This window comes from Microcaecilia unicolor, chromosome 10 (genome assembly GCF_901765095.1).
Source record: "Microcaecilia unicolor chromosome 10, aMicUni1.1, whole genome shotgun sequence".
Taxonomy (NCBI): domain Eukaryota; kingdom Metazoa; phylum Chordata; class Amphibia; order Gymnophiona; family Siphonopidae; genus Microcaecilia; species Microcaecilia unicolor.
The window spans coordinates 181,558,607-181,585,111 of record NC_044040.1 but is presented as its reverse complement, the minus strand read 5'-3'; the positions used below and the strand labels follow the sequence as shown (position 1 = coordinate 181,585,111).

Here is a 26,505-nt window from a genome sequence, read left to right as displayed (position 1 = left end):
CAGTGGTTCCCACAGCCAGTCAGGTTTTCAGGATATCCACAATGAATATTTATGAGAGAGATTTGCATGCACTGCTTCCACTGTATGCAAATCTCTTTCATGAATATTCATTGTGGATATCTCAAAAACCTGACTGGCTAGGGTGCCTCCAGGACCAGATTTGGGAACCACTGGAATAGCATGTAGTGCATATATTTGCAGACAAGTGCCAATTATCTTCAGCACTGACATGCAGACTTATGGAATTGCCCTTCAGGTGCCTAAATATAAGTACATAGTTATAGAACTGTCCTCTATGAAAACAGGAATTCAATTAGTATAGAAGAATACAGTTACAGCAAATATGAGAGAACCAAAACAAAGAGTGCCAAATTTGTATTAATCTGACATGCTTAATCTACAGCAGAGGCAACGTGAAACATCACCACTTGAACCACATTCAGCATGATAAATTACAGTAATATTTCCTAAGAAATGTTTGTGCAGTCGTCCCTCGTGTTCTGCGGGGGTGGAGAATTCTGGCACATTCTGTGCATTCTCCATAACCCCATGTAATCTCTTTCTACTTTTAAAATGAAACCAAGTTAAAATTAGAGCCTCGTTACTTAATTAGCAGTGCTTCCACTTGTAGGCTTGCAAAATGGGGCAGCTACATGCAGAAAGTGACACCACACACACGTGGAGGTTGCAAAACCACATCACATTTAAGTGCCGACACCTCCACATGGAAGCTACCAGGCTTGTGCTGTTCATTTTTTCAACATGCATATTTCTAAAATGCTGCTTGCTGCCAAATACACAGCCACTCTTACAGGTGTTTTAGAAAAAGGCTCTGTGTTTTCTAAACTGCACCGAAACTGAACAAGTTTCAATTCCCATCTCTAAGTCCTATGTAAATGGTGCTCTTACCTCATTAATGCATTTTAAGGTATGTTAATACACATTCATAAATGAGATTCATAATGGATAATTCTCAAGTTTGGCATTGCATCCATACTCTTCCAAAAGCAGACCAACAAATTAGCTCTTGGAGTCAACTGTTCATGCAGAGCACTGCTGCCACCGAAGATCAGATACTACATGGTGAGTTCTAAGCAAAGACTCACATCCTTATTTTTCATTTTACATACACCTACATTTCTGTTACTCCATCTGGTATATTTATCATCTTTCCCTGAAGAAACACTCCATGGAGAGCCAGAAATACTTCCAGAGTATCTGTTGTGGTCCTTCCTTCTCTCCCACACCTGCTAATACGTTAACAGATTTCTCCCTATTTATAAAATATTGAAACTTGCAGAAGGCACATATCTCATTTGTCAACAACATAAAGAACCATATTTTACTTGCAATATAAACAGCTGTCACAAATGAATATGTATGAGAAACATACAGGCAAGGAGAAATATATTTCTCTTGGCAAGTTTGCACTGAAACATTTGTTCAATATATGCTCTAATTTGATTGATGAAGTTAAAGTTAAAACAAGACTAGAAAGGTACAAGCCATGCAGTACACTAACAGGGGAAGATATCAAAGTGCAATACAAGACAGGCTTTTACCGCACCTTGATTTACCACAGTAGGTTGATGTGGTAAATTCACAGCATTGCTGTGAGCCACCGCACATGCAATGTTATGCCATGGATCTGGCAGCATTGGACTGCCAAGCCACAATCTGATGGTGCCAACAGGCCACATCTTAAAGAGGCTGCCACTCTAAATAAATGTGCGGGGCCAGAGTGCCTACCCAGTCAAGCCCCCTCAAATCCAGGACCCTCCATCAAGCCGCCTTTTGGCTGAGGCTATTTTACCATCATGTTAGGGACATCACATGATTTATGGTATGCATCTGGTATTCACTGCAAGCCATTCATTCATTACTTCATTTATTTATACTTGTATCCCACAATTATCCAAAAACGAGATTCAGTTCGATGTAGCTTACAATTAGCAGTTGTAAGAGATTACATCAATTCAATACATTTACAAGGGTTGTATGATGCTGTGTTTTACAGTGGTTGGAAAGATAACTATTAGTTCATATGGAATAGTCATTGGTTTCTTGAGAAGACATGTCTTAGTTCATTTCCTAAATGAAAAGATGTGTTACAGTTAGAGATTGTGTTGTGTAGTCTTGTTCCAGAATGATGAGTGCATATTTATTCATAGAATTTCCTGAAGAGGTAGGTCTTTAGGTCTTTTCTGAACTGGAGGTAGTTCATAATGCTTCTTATGACTATGAGAACCACCATTTTGAGCCCAGGTAGCTAAATCCCGCCATGTAGGTGGACTCATATAGTATGTTTTTGCAGTTGGGCAGGTGAAGTAGTAGGCAACTTCTGGTTCCTGGGTTTGCAATTCTTGGTGATAGTTTGATCATGTTTAGCATGTAGTCCGGTGACATGCCAAACAGTATTTTGAAGATGACTGTGCTGGTTTTGAAAAATAGTCAGGCCTTGATCGGGAGACAATGTAGCTTTTTGAATATCAATCTCACTGCTGTGTTTCAGACAGCCTACAACGATCGTAGTAGGTTTTCCTTGCAGCCTACATATGCTGCATTACAGTACTCTAGTTGGGACAATATCAGCGTCTGTACTATAAGACAGAATGACCATCTGTCTTGATAAGGAATTTACATAGTAATGATCTGCTTTACATGCATCAGCATATTTTGCATCTGCTTACTCTGTCCCATGGGGTAGCTTATGGGTTAGGGCAAGAAAGACCGTGTTGCTTTTTAAGTTACCTTAAGGGGCTAATAATATGGGTTACTCCCCAGTTTGATAACGTCTCCCCTAAATTACAAAGGTGTTCTTTATCTTCAGCAGTTGAAGGTATGTGCATGGACAGGTTAGATTATGGGGTGTCTGTCATGGGAAGGAGGGAGGAAAATGTATCTTTTGGGGGGGAGGGATAGTGTTTGAGGCTGCAGTATCTAAGTGTGAGAAATGTGCATGTATGGGGATAGAACAGGAGGAATGAATGTTTACAACACAGGGGAAGAATGTGTATGGGAGGGAAAGGGGTGCATATAAGTCAGTAGAATTTGCATAGTATGTGAGTGCTGGTTGGGGGGGGGGGGGGGGAGAGGAAATTGCCTGTATGCTTGGTGTTTGTTTGCTCCATAGAGCTCACCCTGCTGTTCCTTCTCTACGGGGCTGTTGCAGTAAGCTGCACTAGCCATTGGCACAGCAATTTATGCTCGATTCTCCTGTGCTAATCTTACTAATGATGAAGGATGAAAGATTAACCTAGGAAAGTCAACATAAAAGCACTGCACAGTGGGCCTACAAAACACATGCAGATCGTTGCATGTTATATTTCTCCTGAAGTGAAAAGAAAACTGTGCTAAAATCTTTAGTCATCCTTAGACCAATACTCTTTGCAATCTGTATCCTTGTGTAAAGAATCCATACAATCTAACAATAACAAATGTTGCTGTGACATCACAATGTCCAGTCTTGCTCCAGAACAGCTGCATATCTTTATGCTTCTTGACCCGTTGAGAACGCATTCAAAAAGCCACACATATGGAAGAAAATAATCATATATCTTCTTGCCTTTATGAGGAAATTCTGACCCTCACCACAAAGTCAACCATGAGACATCCATACCCTTCACATAATCATCATCTGAGATCAAGTCAAAGTTAAGTCCTAAGAGAGTTTCACAAAGCACAACATGGTAAACTGTATGAACTTTATGACCTTATTTCTATAAAGAATGTCCTGGTAAGTTGTGGTTCCAAATCTGTGCGTGGTAATTAGGGCGCTAATAATTTTTAAAATTTTTATGTTGTAGGGGCGTGTCAGGGGGCAGAGAGTGGACATTCCTGTGCTAATCAGTTAGTGCATCCACATTACCATGCATTAGTTGGTTAGTGAAGGATTACGCATGAGCTATTACCTCCTACAAAATAGATGTCGGTAAGTGATCCCACAGTAACTTTGATGGCCACATGCTAATGGCAACATTAGCACGTGATAAAGATCTACTGCTGCTATACTAAATCAAAAAATCATTCACATAAGAAGGTATCCTCAGACCATCAGAGGCAATACTCCGCTGCTCACATTGTGGTGCAATAGTAATTTCCAGCTTTTCTGATCATCGGTCCATTTTTTTTTTAAGGAAATATAGTTGAAAACACTTTATAAATTCTTGAAATTGCAAGACATACGTACTTATCTCAGTGATATCACAGGACTTAAAATCCAATCCTGCATTCAGATCTCGTGGGACAATACGTCGACACGTCTTTCGCTTCTGCTTTTTCAAGGCAAGCCCCCTTTTAGTCTCAAAACTGATTACTTCATTCTTCACCCCTTGGTGATGTTGAGACTAAAAGGGGCTTGCCTTGAACAAGCAGAAGCGAAGCAGTGTTGGTGTATTGCCCCAAGAGATTTGAGTATAGCATTGGATTTTAAGTCCCCTGAAACCACTGATTGCGATAAGTACATACATTTTGCAATTTCAAAGAATTTATGAAGTGTTTTCAAGTATATTACTATTGCTCCACTATATGAGCAGCGGAGTATCACCTCTGATGGTCCGAGGATACCTTCTTATCTGAATGATTTTTTGATTTAGTATAACAGCAGTAGATCTTTATCATGTGCTAATGTTGCCATTAGCACGTGGCCATCGAAGTTACTGTGGGATCACTTACCGACATCTATTTTGTAGGAGGTAATAGCTACTACTACTTATTACTTCTATAGCGCTACAAGGCATACGCAGCGCTGTACACATACACAAAAAAGAAAGTGCCTGCTCAAAGAGCTCACAATCTAAATAAGACAGGTAAACAGAGAGAACAACTAAGAGGTAAGGGAATTAAAGAGATAGGGTACAGGGTAAGTTACTAGAGGTTAGGAGTCAAAAGCAGTGTCAAAGAGGTGGGCTTTTAGCCTGGACTTCAAAACAGCCAAAGACGGGGCTAGACATACAGGCTCGGGAAGTCTATTCCAGGCGTGAGGTGCAGCGAGATAAAAGAAATGGAGTCTGGAATTTGCAGTAGAGGAGAAAGGGACAGACAAGAGAGATTTATCATGCGGTAATCCTTCACTAACCAGCTAATGCATGGTAATGTGGATGCGCTAACTGATTAGCACAGGAATGTCCACTCTCTGCCCCCTGACACACCCCTACAATATAAAAATTTTAAAAATTATTAGCGCCCTAATTACCACGCACAGATTTGGAGCCACAACATACCAGGACATTCTTTATAGAAATAAGGTCATAAAGTTCATACAGTTTACCATGTTGTGCTTTGTGAAACTCTCTTAGGACTTATCTTTGACTTGATTTCAGATGATGATTATGTGAAGGGTATGGATGTCTCATGGTTGACTTTGTGGTGAGGGTCAGAATTTCCGCATAAAGGCAAAAAGATATATGATTATTTTCTTCCATATTTGTGGCTTTTTGAATGAGTTCTCAACAGGTCAAGAAGCATAAAGATATGCAGCTGTTCTGGAGCAAGACTGGAAATTGTGATGTCACAGCAACATTTGTTATTGTTAGATTGAATGGATTCTTTACACAAGGATACAGATTGCAAAGAGTATTGGTCTAAGGATGACTAAAGATTTTAGCACAGTTTTCTTTTCACTTCAGGAGAAACATAATATGGTTGACGTGTGGTGAGGGTCAGAATTTCCTCATAAAGGCAAAAAGATATATGATTGTCAATTTTCTCGCTGTGGTAAAAATGGCCTTAGCACAGGGGAAAAACCCACGCAAGGGCAGAGTAAGGCCACTTTTTACCACAGCTTAGTAAAAGGACTCCTTTTATGAGACAATAAAAGGCTAAGGGCTCTGTTTACTAAGCCACGTTATAGGCACATTAGCATTTTTAACACGCAATAACCATGTACGCGCATTAACCGTGTACGTGCCTACAATATCCCTATAGGCACCTACACTGTTAGCATGTGCGCTACTTGTAGGCACGTTAAAAATGCTAACACGCCTTAGTAAACAGGGCCCTAAATCTAAGCTTGCCCCTAATTACTTTTAATGCAAAGTTTATGGTCCCTTCAAAATATGCTAGAAAACTAACTTTCTCTATCTATGGAGCATCTTAGAAATGTTTCCATAAATATTTGATGTACTGCACACTGTTTCAGCTTTTCCCCCTAAACAGTGACATAAAAGCAATGCAAGTCTTTGGGTCACTGTTAAACTCTACTGAAACTTTCTACTGCAAATTAAGAAATGTGTTTAAAACAATAACACAAACTATAAATCAGGAGTTTTGATGCCTTCTATATAAGATGCATGCAAATATTTCACAGTATTGAATGGCTAAAAAATGTGCAGAATTCAGAAGGTTAAAGCTATTCAGCAACTTGCATGTTTCCATCTGTCCCTGGAACCTTCTGAATTTCACATTGAGTTATTAGATATCGCATGTGCTTCCAGACAGACACAAGGGTAAGATTCATTTTCTTTCTGCAAATAAGACATTGGCCTGAGCCCCACAACACAACAAATTCCATCTGCTAAAAAGTCTTTTAAGTCCTTTAATTGCTATCCTCAGAGAGAGAGAGAGAGAGAGTTCCTTAAAAACTGGAATTTTTTGGTATCGTATTGTATTAGTAATATCTTTAAATAGTGCAGTACTAAAAAGCCTCATGTTGCATAGGGGCTATAATTGAGAAATTGGATATCCAGCTCAAGACATTCAATGATTTAAAAATAAACTATTCCCCAGATTCTAAATATGGCGTACAGAGTAGTGTGCATAAATGTGTGTGCACAGCCAATTTATGCATGCTAGTAAATTAAGTAGATCCCATTAGTCTTGATAATTAGCCGATATCGACCAATTATGAATACTAATTGGGCACAATTGGAATTTACACGTACTTCTTTTTCAGACATAGTCTAAAAAGCAGCGAGTGTAAATTCCGTGCGCAGACAAAAAGGGGGCGTGGTCATGGGAGGAGTGTGGGCATGTTGGGGCCATCAATCACATCTATGCTCGTAGTTATAGAATTTGGGGGAGCGCACCTAGATTTAGGAATAGGCATTTACAGCAGCTTTTCAATGACGTAAATAGATGCACCTAAATCTAGGCATGTCCACCTGGCCTATGCACTATTCTATAAATCGTGTTTGAATGTAGATGCAGCTTATAGAATACCGCTAGGCGTGTGAATCGGACATGCCTAGCTTTTAGTCGACATATATAGAATTCGACCCTATATGTAGAAAAGAAGAAAGGCACCACTCAGGAGCTTCCATGTATAACTGTTGGTACTTATTTGGGGAAGTGGCTATTTTCACAGCTTCCACATATAAATGCAGGCATCAAACATATAAATGGCAAGTGACCGACTCACCCGCAAATGCGCAGTAGAGACTTCCCTCTCTGTCCCGCCCCCACGTCAAGACGTGATGACGGAACAGAGAGGGAAACTCTGCGCTGAGGAGGAGTGCAGTCACTGCCACACGGACGTTGACGCTACCGCTGCCGCTAACGCTACCGCTCCCCCCCTGGAGGTCGCCGCTGCTGCTCCCCCCCTGCAGGTCGCCGCCGCCGCCCCCACCCCCCCCCCAAGGTTGCAGCCAACCCCCTCCACCAGGCCGGGCCCTCTCTTCTACATTTAACTTACAGTGCCGAAACCACAGGCAGATCAGCTCCCGTCGGCCTTCCTTCCCAGCCTGTGTGTCCAGCCTTCGCTGATGTTACGTCACACCGAGGGCGGGACACAGGCAGAGAAGGAAGGCCGACGGCAACTGATCTGCCTGCGGTTTCGGCGCTGTAAGTTAAATGTAGAACAGAAGGCCCGGGTGGAGAGGGGCCGGCGGCGACCTCGGGGGGGGGGGAGCGGTAGCGGCGACCTCGGGGGGGGGGAGGGGCCATAGCGGCGACCTCGGGGGGGGGGAGGAGAAGGCAGGAGAAATGCTCAGAAGGAGGACGGAGGGGAGGGACGGAGGGGAGCCTTGGAGCTGGCTTGGACAGGGCCCTTGGAGCTGGGAGGGGAGGGAATGGGGCCTTGGAGCTGGGAGGGAAGGAGGGAGGATGCTGGACATGGGAGGTCAGAAGTAGGGGGGCCTTGGAGCTGGGAGGAAAGGAGGGAGGATGCTGGACATGGGAGGTCAGAAGTAGGGGGGCCTTGGAGCTGGGAGGGATGCATAGAGGGGGGGCCTTCCAGCTGGCTGGGAGGGACGGAGAAGGGGCCCTTGGAGCTGGGAGGGAATCGGGCCTTGGAGCTGGGAGGTAGGGAAGGAGGGAGGGAAGGGGCCGAGGGGAGGGAGGGAAGGGAGTTATACATCAAAATAGAGCATACCAATACTTGCCCGTTTTAACGGGCTTAACGGCTAGTTTATATATACAATGGCCTGATTTCAAAAAACTATACATACATGTACAGGTGACTAGCCAATTAAGGGGTCTTTTACTAAGGCACGCTAGCGTTTTTAGCGCGCGCTAAAAATAGGCGAGTGCTAAACGCTAGAGATGCCAATGTATTCCTATAGGCGTCTCTAGCGCTTAGCATGCGCCTATTTTTAGCGCACGCTAAAAATGCTAGCGCACCTTAGTAAAAGATACCGGTTCAAATAACCATTAACAACAATGACTCAGAAAATATCTCCTACCAACCTTCTTACCCTCCATGCTCTTCCCATCATCTCCTTTATCGCTCCACCGCCTTACCTATCCCTATCCTTTTTCTCATACCTCTTCTATCCCATTTACTCCTTGTTCATTTGTCCTATCACATACCTCCTTTGTTGATTCTGTTACTATAGATTGTATTCTCTTGTTACTATGTAAGCCGCATTGAGCCTGCGATGAGCGGGAAAGCGCGGGGTACAAATGTAATAAATAAATAAATAAAAGACCCCCTAACTAGCTAAGCTGCCAAAGGTTTGTTTTTTTGTTTTTAATTTTGAAGGAAAACATACAAAAAAATAGTGGATTTAGGAAAATTACCCTCTTAATCCCTCATTTAAAGCTCTGGCCAAAACAAGAACTTTTATAAGTTGGTGCAAAAGCCAGAGAAATTTTTATTAAATATACATGTATTTCCAGTTGTTTGTATTGCAAAATGGGAAATACACATATACATTTTTAGCCCTCTCCCCCCCCCTCCCCACAACCACCCCCATTTTGAGGTTTTTGCATCCAGCCATCCAGCTTTCTGAAACTTGCATTTGCACTTTAATACTGGGGGAATTCTGTGTAAAATTTCTGAAAGTTCTGCAAGATATTTGTAGCAATTTTGCACAGAATTTCCACATCCTAAGGCCCAAAATTTCCTCCTATTTTCCTCTTCAAGCTCCAGCTTCCTTCACCCTCCTTAATGACACACTCGTCTTTGTCTGCCCCCACCTCCTACCTTCCTCCATGGCACCTTCACATTTATCTGCCAATTAAGGGACCCTTTTACTAAGCTGTGTTAAATGGTGTACTGCGGGACATGCTCATGTGTCCTGCAGTAAACGCATATTGTAAAATATTTAATTTTTTTTTTTTTTTTGTGGGGGCATGTCAGGGGGGCAAAGAGTGGGGGTGCTCTTGTGCCAATCAGTTAGTGCGGTTACATTACTAAATGCTAACTGGTTGGTACAGGAATACTGAGTGAGCCCATACTGCTTACATGGTAAAAATTCTTAATGGGCACAAAAAATACAAAATGGTCATTTTTATGGCTACAATAAAAATGGCCTTAGTGTGTGGGAAAACCTCACATGAGTGCGCTAAGGCCACTTTTTGTCACAGTTTATTTAAAGGACCCCATAGTTAATTAGCAGCAAAGATTGGACAAATGCAACAGTGACTATTCATAGTCCTCTAATCATGACAAATTCCAATATAACAGATTGCAAGATTCGTTTTTTTGTTTTGTTCTTTATTTTTTTCAAGATTGCAAGAGTTTTTCATGTGCTGTGTAAAAAGTCAGATCTTGGGTCCTATTTACTTAGCCACACTAGCATTTTTAGCACGTGCTAAACACTAGAGTCGCCCATATGTTCCTATCGGCGACTTAGCATTTAGCATGTGCTTATCATTAGCATGCACTAAAAACGCTAACGCACCCTTAGTGCAGCTTAGTGAACAGCGCACCGTGACTCAGTATATCTATTCAAGAACTTTTGAGACAATTTTACATAATCAGTTTGGTTTTGTAATCTAAAAACTTCAAAAGATTACATAATTTTTATACTCTATTGTTTAAGTTTCAATGGTAAGTGACATTGGAGCATTGTTTCTAGGCAATCAATAAAACCCTATCAATGTCCTGTATGCTCAAACCTCATGGCACGTTCATAACCAACAAAGCATATGTTTTTTATTCCAATGGTACAAACATCATGATTTCCAGGCATTTGCTGCTTTATAAAATCAAAACGGCTAGATGCCTGTTACCAACAGTGAGACATGAGGCTAAGCTAAAAAAAACCAAAACACCCTAATATTTTCTATAATTTTCCAGAAAATTATGCTGAGCACAGCTAAAATAATGCAATTGTTTTCAGATATTGTACTAATTATAGAATAAGCAGCACTATACAATTACACTGCCTTAAGTTTCCAAAGTGAATGGGCTCCCATAAGAATGGGCTTCCTCTCATTTGCCGCACAGTGAATTGGTAGCGCAGCTTTGTAAAAGAGGCCCATAGAGGCCCATAGTAAGGTTCAACATTAGTGAGGTTTAGATTCAACGCTGTGATTAACATCCTCTTGCCCGATAATGTTAGTTGTATACAACAGAAGAGCACAACCTCAATCCTCAAGGACCACAACCCAATCAAGTCTTCAGGACGTCGACAATGAGTACGCAAGAGATCTATTTCATACAGTGGAGGTAACTAGATCTCATACATATTCATTGTCAAAATCCTGAAAACCCAACTGGGCTGTTGTTGTCCTTTGAGGACTGATGTGCACCTCTGATCTACAAGAATGACCTCATCCAAATAACAGTATTATGCAGTACAGTATCTTTCTCAACTTCACCTTGCTCTTTTATTTATACCTCTTTTGCATTGTTCCTCCAGGAGTCAAAATAATATATGTATTAGTGCCTGATCACCATTTCTCTCAAGCGCTCCTTCACCAAATTCAGGGCTTCTATTAATAAAATGCGCTAGCGATTCATGTGCGGCAAATGAGAGCAAGCTCATAGGAATTGAATGGACTTCTTTTAATTTGCCATGCTGGGAATCGCTAGCACAGCTTAGTAAAATGAGGCCTTTAACGCTTTGCTTAAAGCTTACTATTTTTCTGCAGCATTCCAACGTGCCTTGTAGAACTGATTGTTTCATTCACTGATTTTCTTTTCTTCCTGGAATGACCTGCATTTCTCAACTGAATTAAAGATGTTTTACTTCCCCCCCTTGTTCCAGCCTTTCTCTATCATTCCTTCTTAGAATATGCTGTAATTTGTTTTCGTCCCCTATTCTCCCATTTTATAACCATTTTGTGTTGTTCACCCAATTCCCTTATAATTTTATTGTGATACTGTAAAACCACTTAAATTTTTATTATATGATATGATACGGTACTTATATTCCGCCAACTCCCATTATTTAGGTTCAAAGCAGATTACAATTACAAAGAAAGACATACAAGATTTTTTGAAAAGATGAATAAGTGTGATAGGCAAAGACCACCAAAATTGGACAGCCTGATAGAAAAAGGATAATTGTAAAGACATTTTGTATTTCACCCCAACAGATAATGGAAAGTAAAGAAGACAATGGTCTCCGGCTCTAGGAAGAGTAGGGGATAAAGGAAAAGAGAATAGCTTATCAAGTCATCTGGGAAGAAGCCATCAAATATTTTATAAATCCAACAGGCTAACAAAAGAAATTTGAGCTTCGACAGGGAGCTGATGTAACTTGATCAAGCATGGGGATAGCATGATAGGTAGTATATCAAATAAACTGAACCTTGAACCTGGACATACTTTCCTATACCTGTGTCATTCTAGTTAGAGCCAAGGAAACCCTATTGGGCTCTGAACTCAGATCAGAAAGGTAATGTTGCCTTATTGTGGTTTGATGAACTATTGAGTTGGCATCAAAGGATAAATGCTAGATGATTCATAAGATCTCCTTTATCAGCACATGGAAGATTTTAGCCCTATACTCACTGCTGTGCCTGGAGCTGGTAGCTAATTTGTCAGAGATGAGTGCTAAACTCACCTGTTGATTAAATGGGAACAAGGACATTAATGCTTATCAGAGGTTTCCACCTGCTGTTTTAGAAGCACAGTCTTGGTAAGTACAGCCAGTGGGATTGTTGTCTTAGTGCTGAACACTGTGTGAAAAGGTGGGCCCATGTCACCCTTTATTGTAGTGGTACTGACATACACATGCCACAGCCTTAACAGAGAAGCTGCCATTTTCCAATCTAGATGGGGTCCACCAAGAATGACTGTAGTTGCAACATCCTTCCATGGCCTTGTTGCAGGAAGAAGCATGTATTCAAAAGCTTACTGCCAGGTAAGGTGAAGGGATTCTTCTTAGAAAGCCTGAAGCAAGTGCCAACACCGGCTTGTGCGTCAAAGCAGAAGGGTTGTCAGAATCATTTTACTCCTAGGTTTACTAGTGGGTAGGAAGAATGCAGGTGACAACTAAGGTGCATTGGGAAGACCAAACAGCCAGTATTGCGTTTGTTACAGTCATATGATGAACAGTGTCATCAGAAGTAGTGATAATACTTGCTCTCTTTGCCCAGGGAGGGGTGCATTGTGCTATTTGGTAAACCTGTCTATCTGCATGCATCCTATGGAATAGCAATTTAGATAAATCTGGATTTGTATGTAGGAATGCCATAGCTGCTAACACTGGAGGAAACAGAGCAAGTTGGGGTTGCAGGATGCCATCTTCCCTTCTGTTTCATGGCTTTATTCTGGGCCTACACATGCCAGTGTCAACCCCTTCACTGGTGCTCCTACCATCCTTCTCTGCCTGCAGGTTAGCAGTCATGAGTATTGTTGGCACTCATATTCTCTGCTTGGAATGCACTGTCTCCCTGTAGGGCCACTGCTATCGTCACCATCATTTACTATGTTACTATGCATTGGTGATAGGGCAGCCATGGCATATATCACTTGGTTAAGCATGGCTGATTGAATTAAGAGCAGAGCTGTTTTATGCCAATCAACTAAAATTACTGGTGGCATCTTTGTTAGGGAAAGCTGTGCTTCAGTGATACTAGATGCTTTGTTGAGTTGCTTACTGCTTGGCTCTACAAAAAGAAGCTCCAGCAAGAGACTGCATTAACATTTATGATGCTTTTCCAACCCCAGGCATCCACTCTTCCAACACTCCAATGAGGCCCCATAATTCCAAGAAAATCTTCCCACAGGCAAGAATTCTCCAGCAAGGGCCTGGCTGGATAAAGAACTGGGGAAGAGGCAGTCACTGGGGAATGGAATCGTGTTACAGTCTGGCTATGAGCATCAGAAACTGGGCTGGCCAAATTACTCACTCAGCCATCCACAAAAATTAAGAGAATGTTTGCACAGCACAGACTTACAAAAATGAAGGCAATGCTTAAAGTCTGTAAAATCTTTTTACATTATTTTGTAGGATAGCACTTTACTGTGAGAACTTACAATAGCCTACGCTATAATAAACTTACAGGCAATACTAACAAGTTTAATATAATTCCAAAGCTACTGCATGTTCTGGAATATAGAGATGGCTGAAGAAACGTCACAGCAAGCATGTTGGTAAACTATGCCACTGTGACCCTCCCCCAACCAAAGAACCTGGAGAACTGGATATTTAGATGTCTCCTCTGAGTAATGTGATATGACCCTTTTCCACCTCAACAGCTAAGGCTTAACTTGACCAAAAAAAAATGTCATTTCAAACTGCTCAGTTCAATAACTTAGGTCAGCCTAAAAATAAAGAGAGATCAATTGATTAATTCTGATAAACCAGAAACTTGTCTCACCCCTTTAACTAAAGTGCCATTCAACAGAAAACACAAAGAAAAGGCTGAGTAGGGACCGTTCTAGGACCCAGATGAGGCTGGTTTTATCCTTCCTAATGCTGACGTTCTACAAACTGGGCAGGTGGCACTTTGGCATGTTCCTGCAACTCACACTTGACATGTCAAAAATCAATCATATATGACAACCCATCCGAGAAGAAGAGTGGATTTATTATGGCCGCAGCAATGGCACTACATACATTAGTTAAATGCATTTTACAATCTCATATTGATACACACATGCATGCAATTGACACTATACAGCAAATACAACACATGAATCCTAGTTTCTGTCAATATTTTATCTCACTTAATATAGCCTCTTGAAACTCTTAATAGTGTAAGCATAAAAATACGCAGGAGGAAAAAGCCTGAAGAAGCTCCTCTTCCACTTACAATAGCAATAAGAGGGCTAGGACTTCTTCATCACGGGCAAAAAAACCTCCTGATTAAATTTGCTTGCCTTATTCTCGCCAAAATTTTAAAGCAACTATTTCAAAAGGTACTTATTTATTTGTTACATTTGTATCCCACATTTTCCCACCTATTTGCAGGCTCGTTGCCGACGGATGCAGGAAGGGCATACTGAACGGAATTTTGAGGAGTCGACCTGTGGTTCTGAAGCAGCAGTGGCGAAACAGGGGCCAATGTTGACCACGGTCAATATAACATGAAGAGACAGGAGAGTGGCTTGCTTCTTTCATCTAAGTACCTTTTGAAATAGTTGCTGTTAAAATTTTGACGAGAATAAGGCAAGTGAATTTAACCAGGAGGTTTTTTGCCCGTGATGAAGAAGTCCTAGCCCTCTTATTGCTATCGTAACCAGCTTCTCATTTTCCAAAACCGAGCTTCTCATTTCCCCCCCCCCCCCAAACCCACCTCCCCGCTCCCCCTGTTTTCTATTTCTGTTGATGGCTCTCTCATTCTCCCTGTCTCCTCAGCTCGAAACCTTGGGGTCATCTTTGACTCTTCTCTCTCCTTCTCTGCTCATATCCAGCAGATTGCCAAGACCTGTCGTTTCTTTCTTTACAACATCCGTAAAATCCGCCCCTTTCTTTCCGAGCACTCTACCAAAACCCTCATCCACACCCTTGTCACCTCTCATTTAGACTACTGCAATCTGCTTTTTGCTGGCCTCCCACTTAATCACCTCTCCCCTCTCCAGTCGGTTCAAAACTCTGCTGCCCGTCTCATCTTCCGCCAGGGTCGCTTTACTCATACTACCCCTCTCCTCAAGACCCTTCACTGGCTCCCTATCCGTTTTCGCATCCTGTTCAAACTTCTTCTACTAACCTATAAATGTACTCACTCTGCTGCTCCCCAGTATCTCTCCACACTCGTCCTTCCCTACACCCCTTCCCGTGCACTCCGCTCCATGGATAAATCCTTCTTATCTGTTCCCTTCTCCACTACTGCCAACTCCAGACTTCGCGCCTTCTGTCTCGCTGCACCCTACGCCTGGAATAAACTTCCTGAGCCCCTACGTCTTGCCCCATCCTTGGCCACCTTTAAATCTAGACTGAAAGCCCACCTCTTTAACATTGCTTTTGACTCGTAACCACTTGTAACCACTCGCCTCCACCTACCCTCCTCTCTTCCTTCCCGTTCACATTAATTGATTTGATTTGCTTACTTTATTTATTTTTTGTCTATTAGATTGTAAGCTCTTTGAGCAGGGATTGTCTTTCTTCTATGTTTGTGCAGCGCTGCGTATGCCTTGTAGCGCTATAGAAATGCTAAATAGTAGTAGTAGTAGAAGAAGAGGAGCTTCTTCAGGCTTTTTCCTCCTGCATATTTTTATGCTTACACTATTAAGAGTTTCCAGAGGTTATATTAAGTGGATTTTGCTGGGGAGGAGACTCGTTCCCTTACAGAAGTTTAGTTCATCTCAATATTTTATCTCAACCATTCCCGGGCAGGGGACCTAGCCTATCGAGTCACACAGCTCCAACACATTGCCACCTTATTCAAAAAGCACATTTTCTGCACTATCTGGGAAGAAACCTTAGAAGTACTCATGCTCTACCATAATTTCTTTCATCAGGGGTTGCCGTAGAAGCATCTCTCCTCCATTCCCGTTGACTATTTTCTTGATGCTTTCAGCCCCCCCATTCCGTCCAAGTCTGGGAGTAAGCCACGCCGTGGCACTGACCCCCCTCCGTAGAAGAGGAGGACTGCTCTGGGTCTTTACATCATCATGCTACAGCTATCATATGTCAATTCCAATTCATGATGTACCATTAGTTCAGCTTCATTTGGTCTCAAAACATGCTGCTGTGTGCTATATCAGGCTAGGATCCACCGCCAATGCTGCGACATGTCCCCTATCTACCCTAAACTTGAACGGGAGGGTGGGTAATCTGTTGTAGCAGCCGGACAACATGGTGCCTGTTCTCTGCCTAGTCCCTTCTTCCTGCTCCTGGTCTCCACCCTTTTCCCCACCTCTTGCCCTTACATCTCCTTTGTTACTTGTATCTACCCCTCCCTATGCTCCTCCTTTAATCACTTTGCTTTTCCTTAAACCTGTTCAAACTTGTTTAGCCTTATCTTTTATCCTACCTGTCCTCCCACCCCCTCCCCTGATCCGGTCCCAAATGTGCCTGGCCGCCGCCCGTTTGTGTGCCTGCCCTCCCTGTGTGGATAGGTCATTATCTTTTTCCCCATTCTGTCCCATCCATAGCTACAAAATATCTCAACCAGTGTCCTACTTTTTTGATGGTGTTACCAATAATACCACAGTCTAAAGACATTATGAAGACTCATACAGAAACCCAAGACCTGAAGATTTGCACAAACTGAATGAAGATAAATACAGACATGCGGACAGAATGCAACCAAGATTCACAAAGACCAGTGCAAAAGCTCCACATTCAGAGAGAATCACAGAGAGGCCACAGAAAAACAGAACATGATGGCACATATGACGTATCCAGTCTTCCCATATATACCATCTACTAATCCCAACTAACCCTTCATCTCCCTTAGAGATCCCTCTGTGCTTGCCGCAAGCTTTCTTGAATTGAGATACAATCTTTATCTCCAACACCTCCAGCGGCAGGCCACTCCACTCACCACCCTTTCCATAAAGGCATATTTCCTTAGATTAATCCTGAGTCTGTCGCCTTTCACCATCATCCTACGCCCCCTCGTTCCAGAGCTTCCTTTCAATTGAAAGAGGTTCACCTCCTGCGCATTTATGCTGCAGATATTTAAATGTCTCTGTCATATCTCACACATGTGCACCAGAGAAAAGAAAAATTAAGGAGGCAGCATTCTGAAAACTGACGGCAAAGAATACCACCCGGGCATCTGCTGAAATGTAAGTCATATTTCCAGAAACAATAAAGCATACATTGCTCTCTGAAGCATATGTTCCCTGAAGATCCTGAGAGAAAATCTGCACATAAATAAATAGTAATAAGTGTTCCATTTATAGAACAAACTCACATAAAAATAGTGATGCTGTTATTGTTACAGTAGCTCCTGATGAAATTATAAAACCTTATAGTTTAAACCTTGGTTTAAAAAAAAAAAAGCCTGCTCCTTTTAATGTTTACTATCTGCTGCCATTTAGTGGTCACTGAGGTACATTACATCTGATTTCTAATTCTGTTCACTATACCAAAGTTAACTAATAACTCCTTTTATCTTATTGTACACCACCATGAGTGAATTCCTTCAAAAAAGAGGTAAATAAATCCTAATAAATAAATACCTCTTCTAAATATTTTGTGGGGAATATTAAATCGCTAACTTTTTACAGAGGGAAGAGCAAGAAGAGTCCAGGATCTGGGGGGGGAGGTGGGGGGGAATAAAAGGAGGTTCTTTAACATGTGCATGGACAAGGAATGTTCTGGAATCAGAGAGGATGGGAAGGTGGGAAGAGAATCCATATAAAAAGATTGGGGGGAGGGGAGTATCCTTCCCCTAGTTTTCATCCTAAACTAGTCTTCTTTCTCTCCTATCCTTTGTGCCCTCTCACATCCCAAAAGAAATCCCCGACCCTGATATCTTCTCTCATCTCCTCAGCCTCCCAGCCCAACTCTCCCACCCCAATCAATCCCCTCACATTAAACTCCTCTCCCTCCCTTTCAAACAATCCCTAAGCTTCCTTTACCCCCAGTGAATCCTCTCATTTTACTCCATTCTGATTACACTTGCCAATCCCCACTTAAAAGGGGAGGACAGCAGTAGTCCTTCGGCCTAGCTCTTTTTTTTTTGCTTCTCAATGAGTTTGTCACATTTACAAGGTAATAAACAGAAAAAAAAAATATATATAGAAAAGAAAATAAGGTGATATCTTTTTTACTGAACTAACTTAATATATCTTTTGATTAGCTTTCAAAAGTAACCCCCTTCTTCAGATCGGAAACCCTTCCTCACTGGTCCCAATTTAATTTTTTTTTATATAAACACTAGTAAAAAAAGGCCCGTTTCTGACACAAATGAAACGGGCGCTAGCAAGGTTTTCCTTGGCTCCCCTGCAGCGACCCTCCTCTTCCCCTGCAGCCACCCATGTCCAGCGACCCTCCTCTCTCCCCTGCTCCCCTCCAGTCACCCATGTCTGGACAAGGATCAGCTGTGAGGCATGTTTTTTCCCCCCCGGGTTCTGAAGTTAACATCATAATGGCTACGGTGATGTCAGCCTGATCTACGGAGCCTAGCAGACCAACTCGGAATGAGCCACGGTCCCAGGCAAGTCAGAACGTTGGAGGTGAGAATTATTATATAGGATATCTTCTTATAACAAATTTGAAGTAAAATATATTTTCCAAAATGTTCCCACTTGACTGTTCAGTTTTTTAGGGCTCCTTTTATTAAGCGACGGTAAGCCCAACGCGGGCTTACCACTTGCTATAACGGAAGTACCACCAGGCTACCACAGCAGCCCAGCAGTACTACCCACCCCTGCCACACCATAATTTCCGGCGCTACAAAAATTTATAGCGCCGGACTGTACTTAGTACTACCTTAATAATGAAAAGTAAAACTGTTTATGCTTTCCAACATACAGAATTTTGTAAATAATTATTTAAAAGGGATTGATGTTCATCTGTCAGCAGAATGACTCATTGTAATCAACCACATGTGATAAGCAGGAAGAAAATATGAATGTTTCAGATGATTTTGAAAACCAGAAATATCAGTTAAACTACACTGAGTCAAACCAAAGTCCTTTGAGCCCAGCACCCTAATCTGTCCATGGCAGTCCCGGTCACAAGTGCACAGTGGATTCTAAAAAAAGCAGATCAGTTTCCTATTACTCATTTCCAGGGATAAGGGATGCCTTTCCCAAGTCTACCTGGCTAATACATTTTCTTTTCCTCCAGGAACTTCTCCAAGCTTCTTTTCAAACCCTGTTATGCTAATAGTTTCTTTTCCTCCAAGAACTTCTCCAAGCTTCTTTTCAAACCCTGCTATGTTACTACATTTTCTTTTCCTCCAGAACCTTCTCCAAGCTTCTTTTGAACCCTGCTATGCTAGCTGTCTTGATCTGTCTTCTGGCATTAAGAATCCACAACTGAATTTTTTGCTCCTTGAAAAAAAATTGTAAGATTTGTTTTCAATCTAATGGTTGTTAGTTTCATGGCGTGTTCTCTTGGTTTACTTTATAAAAGATTAATCAATCATCCTCTATCTGACCGTTTCACTACACTCAAGATTTTACAAACTTTTAGCATATATAACATATAACATAGCAAATGACAGCAGGTAAAGACCTGTACAGTCCATCCAGTATTACATGGTATGTGATACTTTATAAGTATACCCAAGTTTGATTTCTCCTTGCCATTCTCAGGGCACAGACCATAGAAGTCTGCCCATCACTGTTCTTGTACTAAAAGTTCTGAAGCTAACGTCGAAGCCCCTTAAAATTTACATTCCAGCCCATCCATATCTGTTCAGTCACGATCAGGGCACAGACTGTAGAAGCCTGCCCAGCACTGATTTTGCTTCCCAGTTTCCATTAAGATTCCGTAGCTCCATTCCTTCTAAACAGGATTCCTTTGTGTTTATCCCATGCATATTTGAAGTCCATGTTTGAATATAACCTCAAAGTCGCCTCTTTTCCAAGTTGAAAGGCCATAACCTGTTTAGCCTTTCTTCATAACTGAGCCATCCAAAAAAAATAATGATCATCGCTTTCTATGGGAAATAGTTAGAAACTCTCAGAACAGCACTTTTACACAGGGTAACACAGGCAGACAGAGAAAACTAACAGAAGAAACGTAAGTTTTCTATCCCTTTTACTTTTAATGGCATTCCTTTTTTTCTGTATAATAAATTTTAAAATTTTACTGTAAACTGCATAGATGTCTCACGATATGCGATATATCAAGTGTGAATAAACTTGGAATCTTGCTGACAGATGGCACTAAAAGGAGGATTCTGAGACACCTTTCCCACATTTTCAAAGTCACATCCATTCCACACCATAAACCGTGGAATGTGCGGAATGGAAATATTTTAAATAAAATAAAACGTATGCCCCCACATTCCCTACCAGGCTACCCACACATCACTTACCTGTCATCCACACATATATCCACCATACACAAAATACTCACCAGTACACTCCTACAACCCCAGACCTTACAAATACATTCACATCCCCCGATGCCCACCCAACTCCTTCACCCTCCCACCACATATCTATACATATCCCGTACATAACACATGCACACTCTTATTACACCTCTACATACCTCTCCCCCTACTCCTCAAATCCAGATATACCACCTCACATACACACACACATTCTCTCTCACTACCCCTATACTTCTCCAAATGGACATTTTCACATACGTCTCCAAACAGATATTTTCACATACATCTCTCAGACACAACCATAATACTGCCCCCCCCCCCCCATCACAATTTTCCACACATCTCTTCTCCAAATCTATTTTGGAAAGCATTCACAAAGCCATGCACTTATTTTGTTATGGACTGTCACCTACCAATGGTTGTTGTGGTTGCATTGCTTGAAGACTAAGTGCTTGCTGATTCTGCTGCTGCTGCTGTTGCTGCAACTGAAAGATGATGATGTTTGTAATAAATTCACCAACAGTCTTTTAGGAAATGAAATATACTGTATCCTAGGTCACAAATGAAAATAAAGTAAGACCATAAAATCTATATTTAAAACTGAAAGCAAAAATAAATAAATAATAATAATAACAACAACAACAACAGTAGAAGTAATAATAATAATAACAACAACAACAGAACTTATTATCCACACTAACCTTCCAGTTCTGAGTGGTTTGTATAGTAAAATACTGGACAAAATCCCAGGAATTACGATAAGAACAGTAAAAATACCAATAAAAATAGAAATCGTCCCTATCTCACTATCCACTTAATAACCTAATCTTCAGCTTTCTCATGAACATTATACTGTGATCAATATATACTTTCCGAATAAAAATGTTTTGGTATTACAGTGAAATGCTAAATAAGAACCAGATAATCTAACTATAGATGAAATTTATTTTCCAGTCCTAGCTTATTACAATCTCAAAAGGGAATGTATTATTTTTTGAAGTCTTATTTTCAAAATCCTCATGTTAGAGGATTTCCAGCATCTTTTAGAAACAAAAGGGATAATTTTATACCAGGGCACCTATGTGATAAAGTTTTTAAAAAGCACCTATTTATAAAGGTAACACAGGTGGACACCTATGTTCCTTTGTAAAACAGACTCCTACAATCATCCCTAGTACTATACAATACTGTCACACAAATTTACACCTGCTCCAAAAAAAAGTTGTATGTGTGCATGTACTCTGAAGGTAATTTTATAACAGGTGCCCAGATTGGAAGTCCAAGTAGGTATCTACTTTAAAGCTATTTTAGAAACCAACATCTGTGACTATCACAGGTTAATGTACCTTTTCTGATTTTATGTGAAATTTTAGCATTGTACAACGCTGTGATCTGCAAGTTAGTTATCGGCCGAATAGCAAATCTCAGTACATAAATATATACGCATACACCTACTCAGGAGTTGGTGTAAATTTTCAAGCATGTAGCATGTGTACACTTTGCAACATTGCCTGTGCTTCATCCAAAATCTGTCACACACCCCTACACCTTGGCCTACTTTATACATGCATAACCTCTGGGGTAATTTCATAAAAGCCATTTTCCACAGATAAAATAGAGATAAACATTGAAAACATAAAGTTCATAAAATTACATCCTATGTGTGTGGTCACATATCTAATATAATAATTTGCTCCTTCAACATTCCGTGTCTCACTGGGTTCGTAACCATCTCCGGACGTCACTCTCCAGCAGTAGAAGCCTGCTTGCCTGATGTCAGGAGATGTTACTGTGGTCGCCTCTGTCTCGCTGTCTTCGGACTCTGCATCGCTGCCGCTCTCCTCTGCAACCCCACATCCCTCTCACGTCCCACTCAGGTATCGGTACCGGTCGTTCCATCTTCACTTACCAAGTCAGGGTTACGGCGGCCGCCAGCAATGGTAAAAGGCATGCAGCCTATGCCCTTTTCTCTCTCTCAGCTGTGGTCCCACCCTTGCAGAAACAGGAAATGAGGACAGGACCACAGCTGAGAGAGAGAAAAGGGCTGAGCCTGCACGCCTTTTACCGCTGCTGGCGGGCGCTGTAACCCCAACGATGTAAGTCAAGATGAGTTTCAAACTTCATAGGGAGGGGGCCTGGAACTGGAAGGGAGGGAGGGAGGAAGGGAGGGACGACAACCCTGGAACTGGCAGGGAGGGAGGGAGCCTGAAACTTGGATGGAGGGAGGGAGGTGGGGGGAACCTTGAACTTGGAGGGAGGGGACGACCCTGGAACCCGGAGGGAGGGGGGGCACACACTCTCAATCTCACACACACACACTCTCTCTCTCACAGACACACTCGCACCCAGTCTCACTCTCTGTCACACACACACTCGCACATTCACTCTCTCGCGCTCTCTCACACAGTCACTCTCACACACACTCTCGCCAACATACACACTCCGAGGAAAACCTTGCTAGCGCCCGTTTCATTTCTTTCAGAAACGGGCCTTTTTTACTAGTTTTATATAATATGCTTTACAGTTGGGAAATGCTTAACAACCCTTAAAGAGGTTGATATTCAAAAGTACGTATGGAGCTGGCAGTGGCCCTGGCCAAGTAAGTAGCTTCTTAAAAAAAAAAAAATCTCCAGCAGTTCTATGTATAACTTTTTCCCTTTAATTTGCTAAACTGTCAAAAGTTATACATTTATTCAGATTTTGCTCACACCTTTTTCAGCAGTAGCTCAAGGTGAGTTACATTCAGGTACTCTGGATATTTCTCTATCACAGGAGGGCTCACAATCTAAGTTTACAGTAAGTGTAAAAAAAACAAACAAACAGTATGGAGACCTAAAATTAAATCCTGGAATTCACCAGAATAATTTCACTAATGGTCTGGAAGAACAAAATGTCTCATCCCATGCAAGCTTCAAGTTGCCAGTGATATGTAAGGCATGCGTAATCTTTTGTCAAAATGTGTTGTGTTGAACAGAAGAGCTATATTAAGCCAAAGGCCTTGTTTTCAAGCAGATCCTGGGACACAGGGTCGTATAGAATAACCTTAAGCAAGTCATTTAAAATTATCGACAGAGAAGAGTCTTGAACTCATGTCCCAGAACTTCTCCAGTATCAGAATCCACCACTGTTCCATTCCAATTCCTCCCTCTAAAAGATACCCCAACTTAGGAAGTACAGATGAGAATCCAACTGAAATATGGAGTGGAGGAGTGGCCTAGTGGTTAGGGTGGTGGACTTTGGTCCTGGGGAACTGAGGAACTGAGTTTGATTCCCACTTCAGGCACAGGCAGCTCCTTGTGACTCTGGGCAAGTCACTTAACCCTCCATTGCCCCATGTAAGCCGCATTGAGCCTGCCATGAGTGGGAAAGCGCAGGGTACAAATGTAACAAAAATAAAATAGATACTATTGGAGATTCTACATGGAATGTTGCTACTACTATTGGAGATTCTACATGGAATGTTGCTATTCCACTAGCGACATTCCATATAGAATCTCAAATAGTAGCAACAGTGGAGGAGTGGCCTAGTGGTTAGGGTGGTGGACTTTGGTCCTGGGGAACTGAGGAACTGAGTTCAATTCCCACTTCAGGCACAGGCAGCTCCTTGTGACTCTGGGCAAGTCACTTAACCCTCCATTGCCCCATGTAAGCCGCATTGAGCCTGCCATGAGTGGGAAAGCGTGGGATACAAATGTAACAAAAAAAAAATAAATAAAGACTAGCAACAGTCTAAAATAAAAACTGGCAGTACGGTCTGCGTAACACCTTTTGGACGTTAAGTGATACCACAAACCGCCTGAATATTTTTTCCCAGAACATGTCAGAAACTTCCTGATTTTCTTTACTGTATAAATCAACACAGAACAGCCCATATAACAACCGGTTTCCTACCTGAAGCAGTCTCTGCTGCCGAATTTGCTGCTGTCTCTGCCTCATCTGTTCTTGAGGCAGCTGTGCTGAGTTGAGGTTGGGATGTGGAGCTGAGGCTTGCACTGGATCAAGTGTTCCTCCAATTAAAGGACTCTGCTGTAAAGGCTGATGAGTCAGCCTAAAGAATAAAAATCAGTTTTCTAAATTATCACTTTGTATTTAACAGTTAGGACTAGATTCTATATATGACACCTATAAAATCGGCAACAAAATGAAATATGCCTAAATTTCCGCATGGTTTATAGAATACACCAAGCGTCCATTAAAGCCACTAGATTTAGTCGTGAGCAGTTTCACCAAGTAAAACTTGGTGTAAATGTCGATGCCTAAATTATGCACAGACTGGGTGTATTCTATAACAACACGCATAGATTTTAGAAATGCCCACAACCCGCCCATTCCATTCCCATGGTCACACTCCCTTTCAACTAATAGGCTTATTTTTGAAAGAGAAGGGCACTCATCTTTCAACACAAATCGGGAGATGGGCATCCTTCTCCCAGGGTCGCCCAAATCGGCATAATCGAAAGCCGATTTTTTGCATCCCCAACTGCTTTCCGTCGCGGAGATGACCAAAGTTCACGGGGGCGTGTCAGAAGCATAGCGAAGGCGGGACTGGGGCATGCTTAACACATGGGCGTCCTCAGCCGATAATGGAAACAAGAAGGGCGTCCATGACGAGCACTTGGCCGACTTTACTTAGTCCATTTTTTCTTGCGACCAAGCTTCAAAAAGGTGCCTGAACTAACCAGATGACCACTGGAGGGAATCGAGGATGACCTCCCCTTACTCCCCCAGTGGTCACTAACGCCCTACCACCCTCAAAAAAAAACTTTAAAAATATTTCTTGCCAGCTTCTATGCCAGCCTCAAATGTCATACCCAGCTCCATCACAGCAGTATGCAGGTCCCTGGAGCAGTTTTAGTGGGTGCAGTGCACTTTAGGCAGGCAGACCCAGGCCTATCCCCCCCCTACCTGTTACACTTGTTGTGGTAAATGTGAGCCTTTCAAAACCCACCACAAACCCACTGTACCCACATGTAGGTGCCCCCTTCACCCCTTAGGGTTATGGTACTGATGTACAGTTGTAGGGCATTGGTTTGGGGGGGGGGGGTTGGGGGGCTCAGCACCCAAAGTAAGGGAGCTATGTACCTGGGAGCAATTTCTGAAGTCCACTGCAGTGCTCCACAGGGTGCCCGGTTGGTGTCCTGGCTACTAGGGTTACGCAGAGCTGTACAATTTAACATGGAAGGACAGTCCCTGCTCAAGGAGCTTACAATCTTAAAGGCAGGTGTACAATCTAGAGACAAATGTACAATCTAAAAGACAGGTGTACAATCTAGAGACAAGTGTACAATCTAAAAGACAAGTATAGAGTCAATCTGATAGGGCATACTATATTTCTCGAAAGGTTAGGTGCCAAAAGCAGCATTGAAGAGGTGAGTTTTAAGCAGAGATTTGAAGGGGGGCTTGGCGTAGGGGTTGAGGAAGATTGTTCCAGGCCTAGGGTGTGATCTCTGAAAGCAAAGAGAGCCTTGCGTGCAATGCAACACAAATACAGAAAGGACACTGCAGTGACAGATGCTCCTTTTTACTCATGTGAAAGTTTCCATTCCCACATCACTTTGATTAATATAATTTATGTTAATCTCAGAAATGAGTTTGTTGCATGCAAGGCTCAGTAAGATTATTTTGCTTTTCTACATGTAGCTGTAAAGCCAAATTATTTTATTTATTACATTTGTAGCGCTCTAGAAATGTTTAGTAGTAGTAGTAGTTGTACCCCGCGCTTTCCCACACAAGGCAGGCTCAATTATAACTTTGCTCTGTTTGAAAGCTACTAAATAGTATCTCACAGAGCTCAGATAAAGGAATACTAGAAGGGAATGACGACATCCTAAATGTACATTTGCCATATATGCATGCACAGAACATAAAATATTCAGGCAAATATACCTTTACTATGACTCTGCCACTGTACTGAACCTAAGCCTTGGCAGAAAACCATAAAGCCTGTTTGTGGCAGGTATATATGAATCATCAAAGCTACTC

At 41.9% G+C, this 26,505-nt stretch overlaps 1 protein-coding gene across 2 annotated transcripts in view; it reads right to left on the bottom strand.

Moving 5' to 3' along the window:
• The window catches only part of LOC115479010 (mediator of RNA polymerase II transcription subunit 12-like protein), a 74,251-nt gene that overhangs the window by 25,373 nt on the left and 22,373 nt on the right, over positions 1-26,505 (bottom strand). For both annotated transcript variants that reach the window (XM_030216714.1, XM_030216715.1), the window contains 2 exons: positions 24,415-24,571; positions 20,937-21,008 (listed from right to left, as the gene is read on the bottom strand). In XM_030216714.1, the coding sequence (XP_030072574.1) occupies positions 20,937-21,008; positions 24,415-24,571 (229 nt within the window). The remainder of the gene's footprint in view (positions 1-20,936; positions 21,009-24,414; positions 24,572-26,505) is intronic.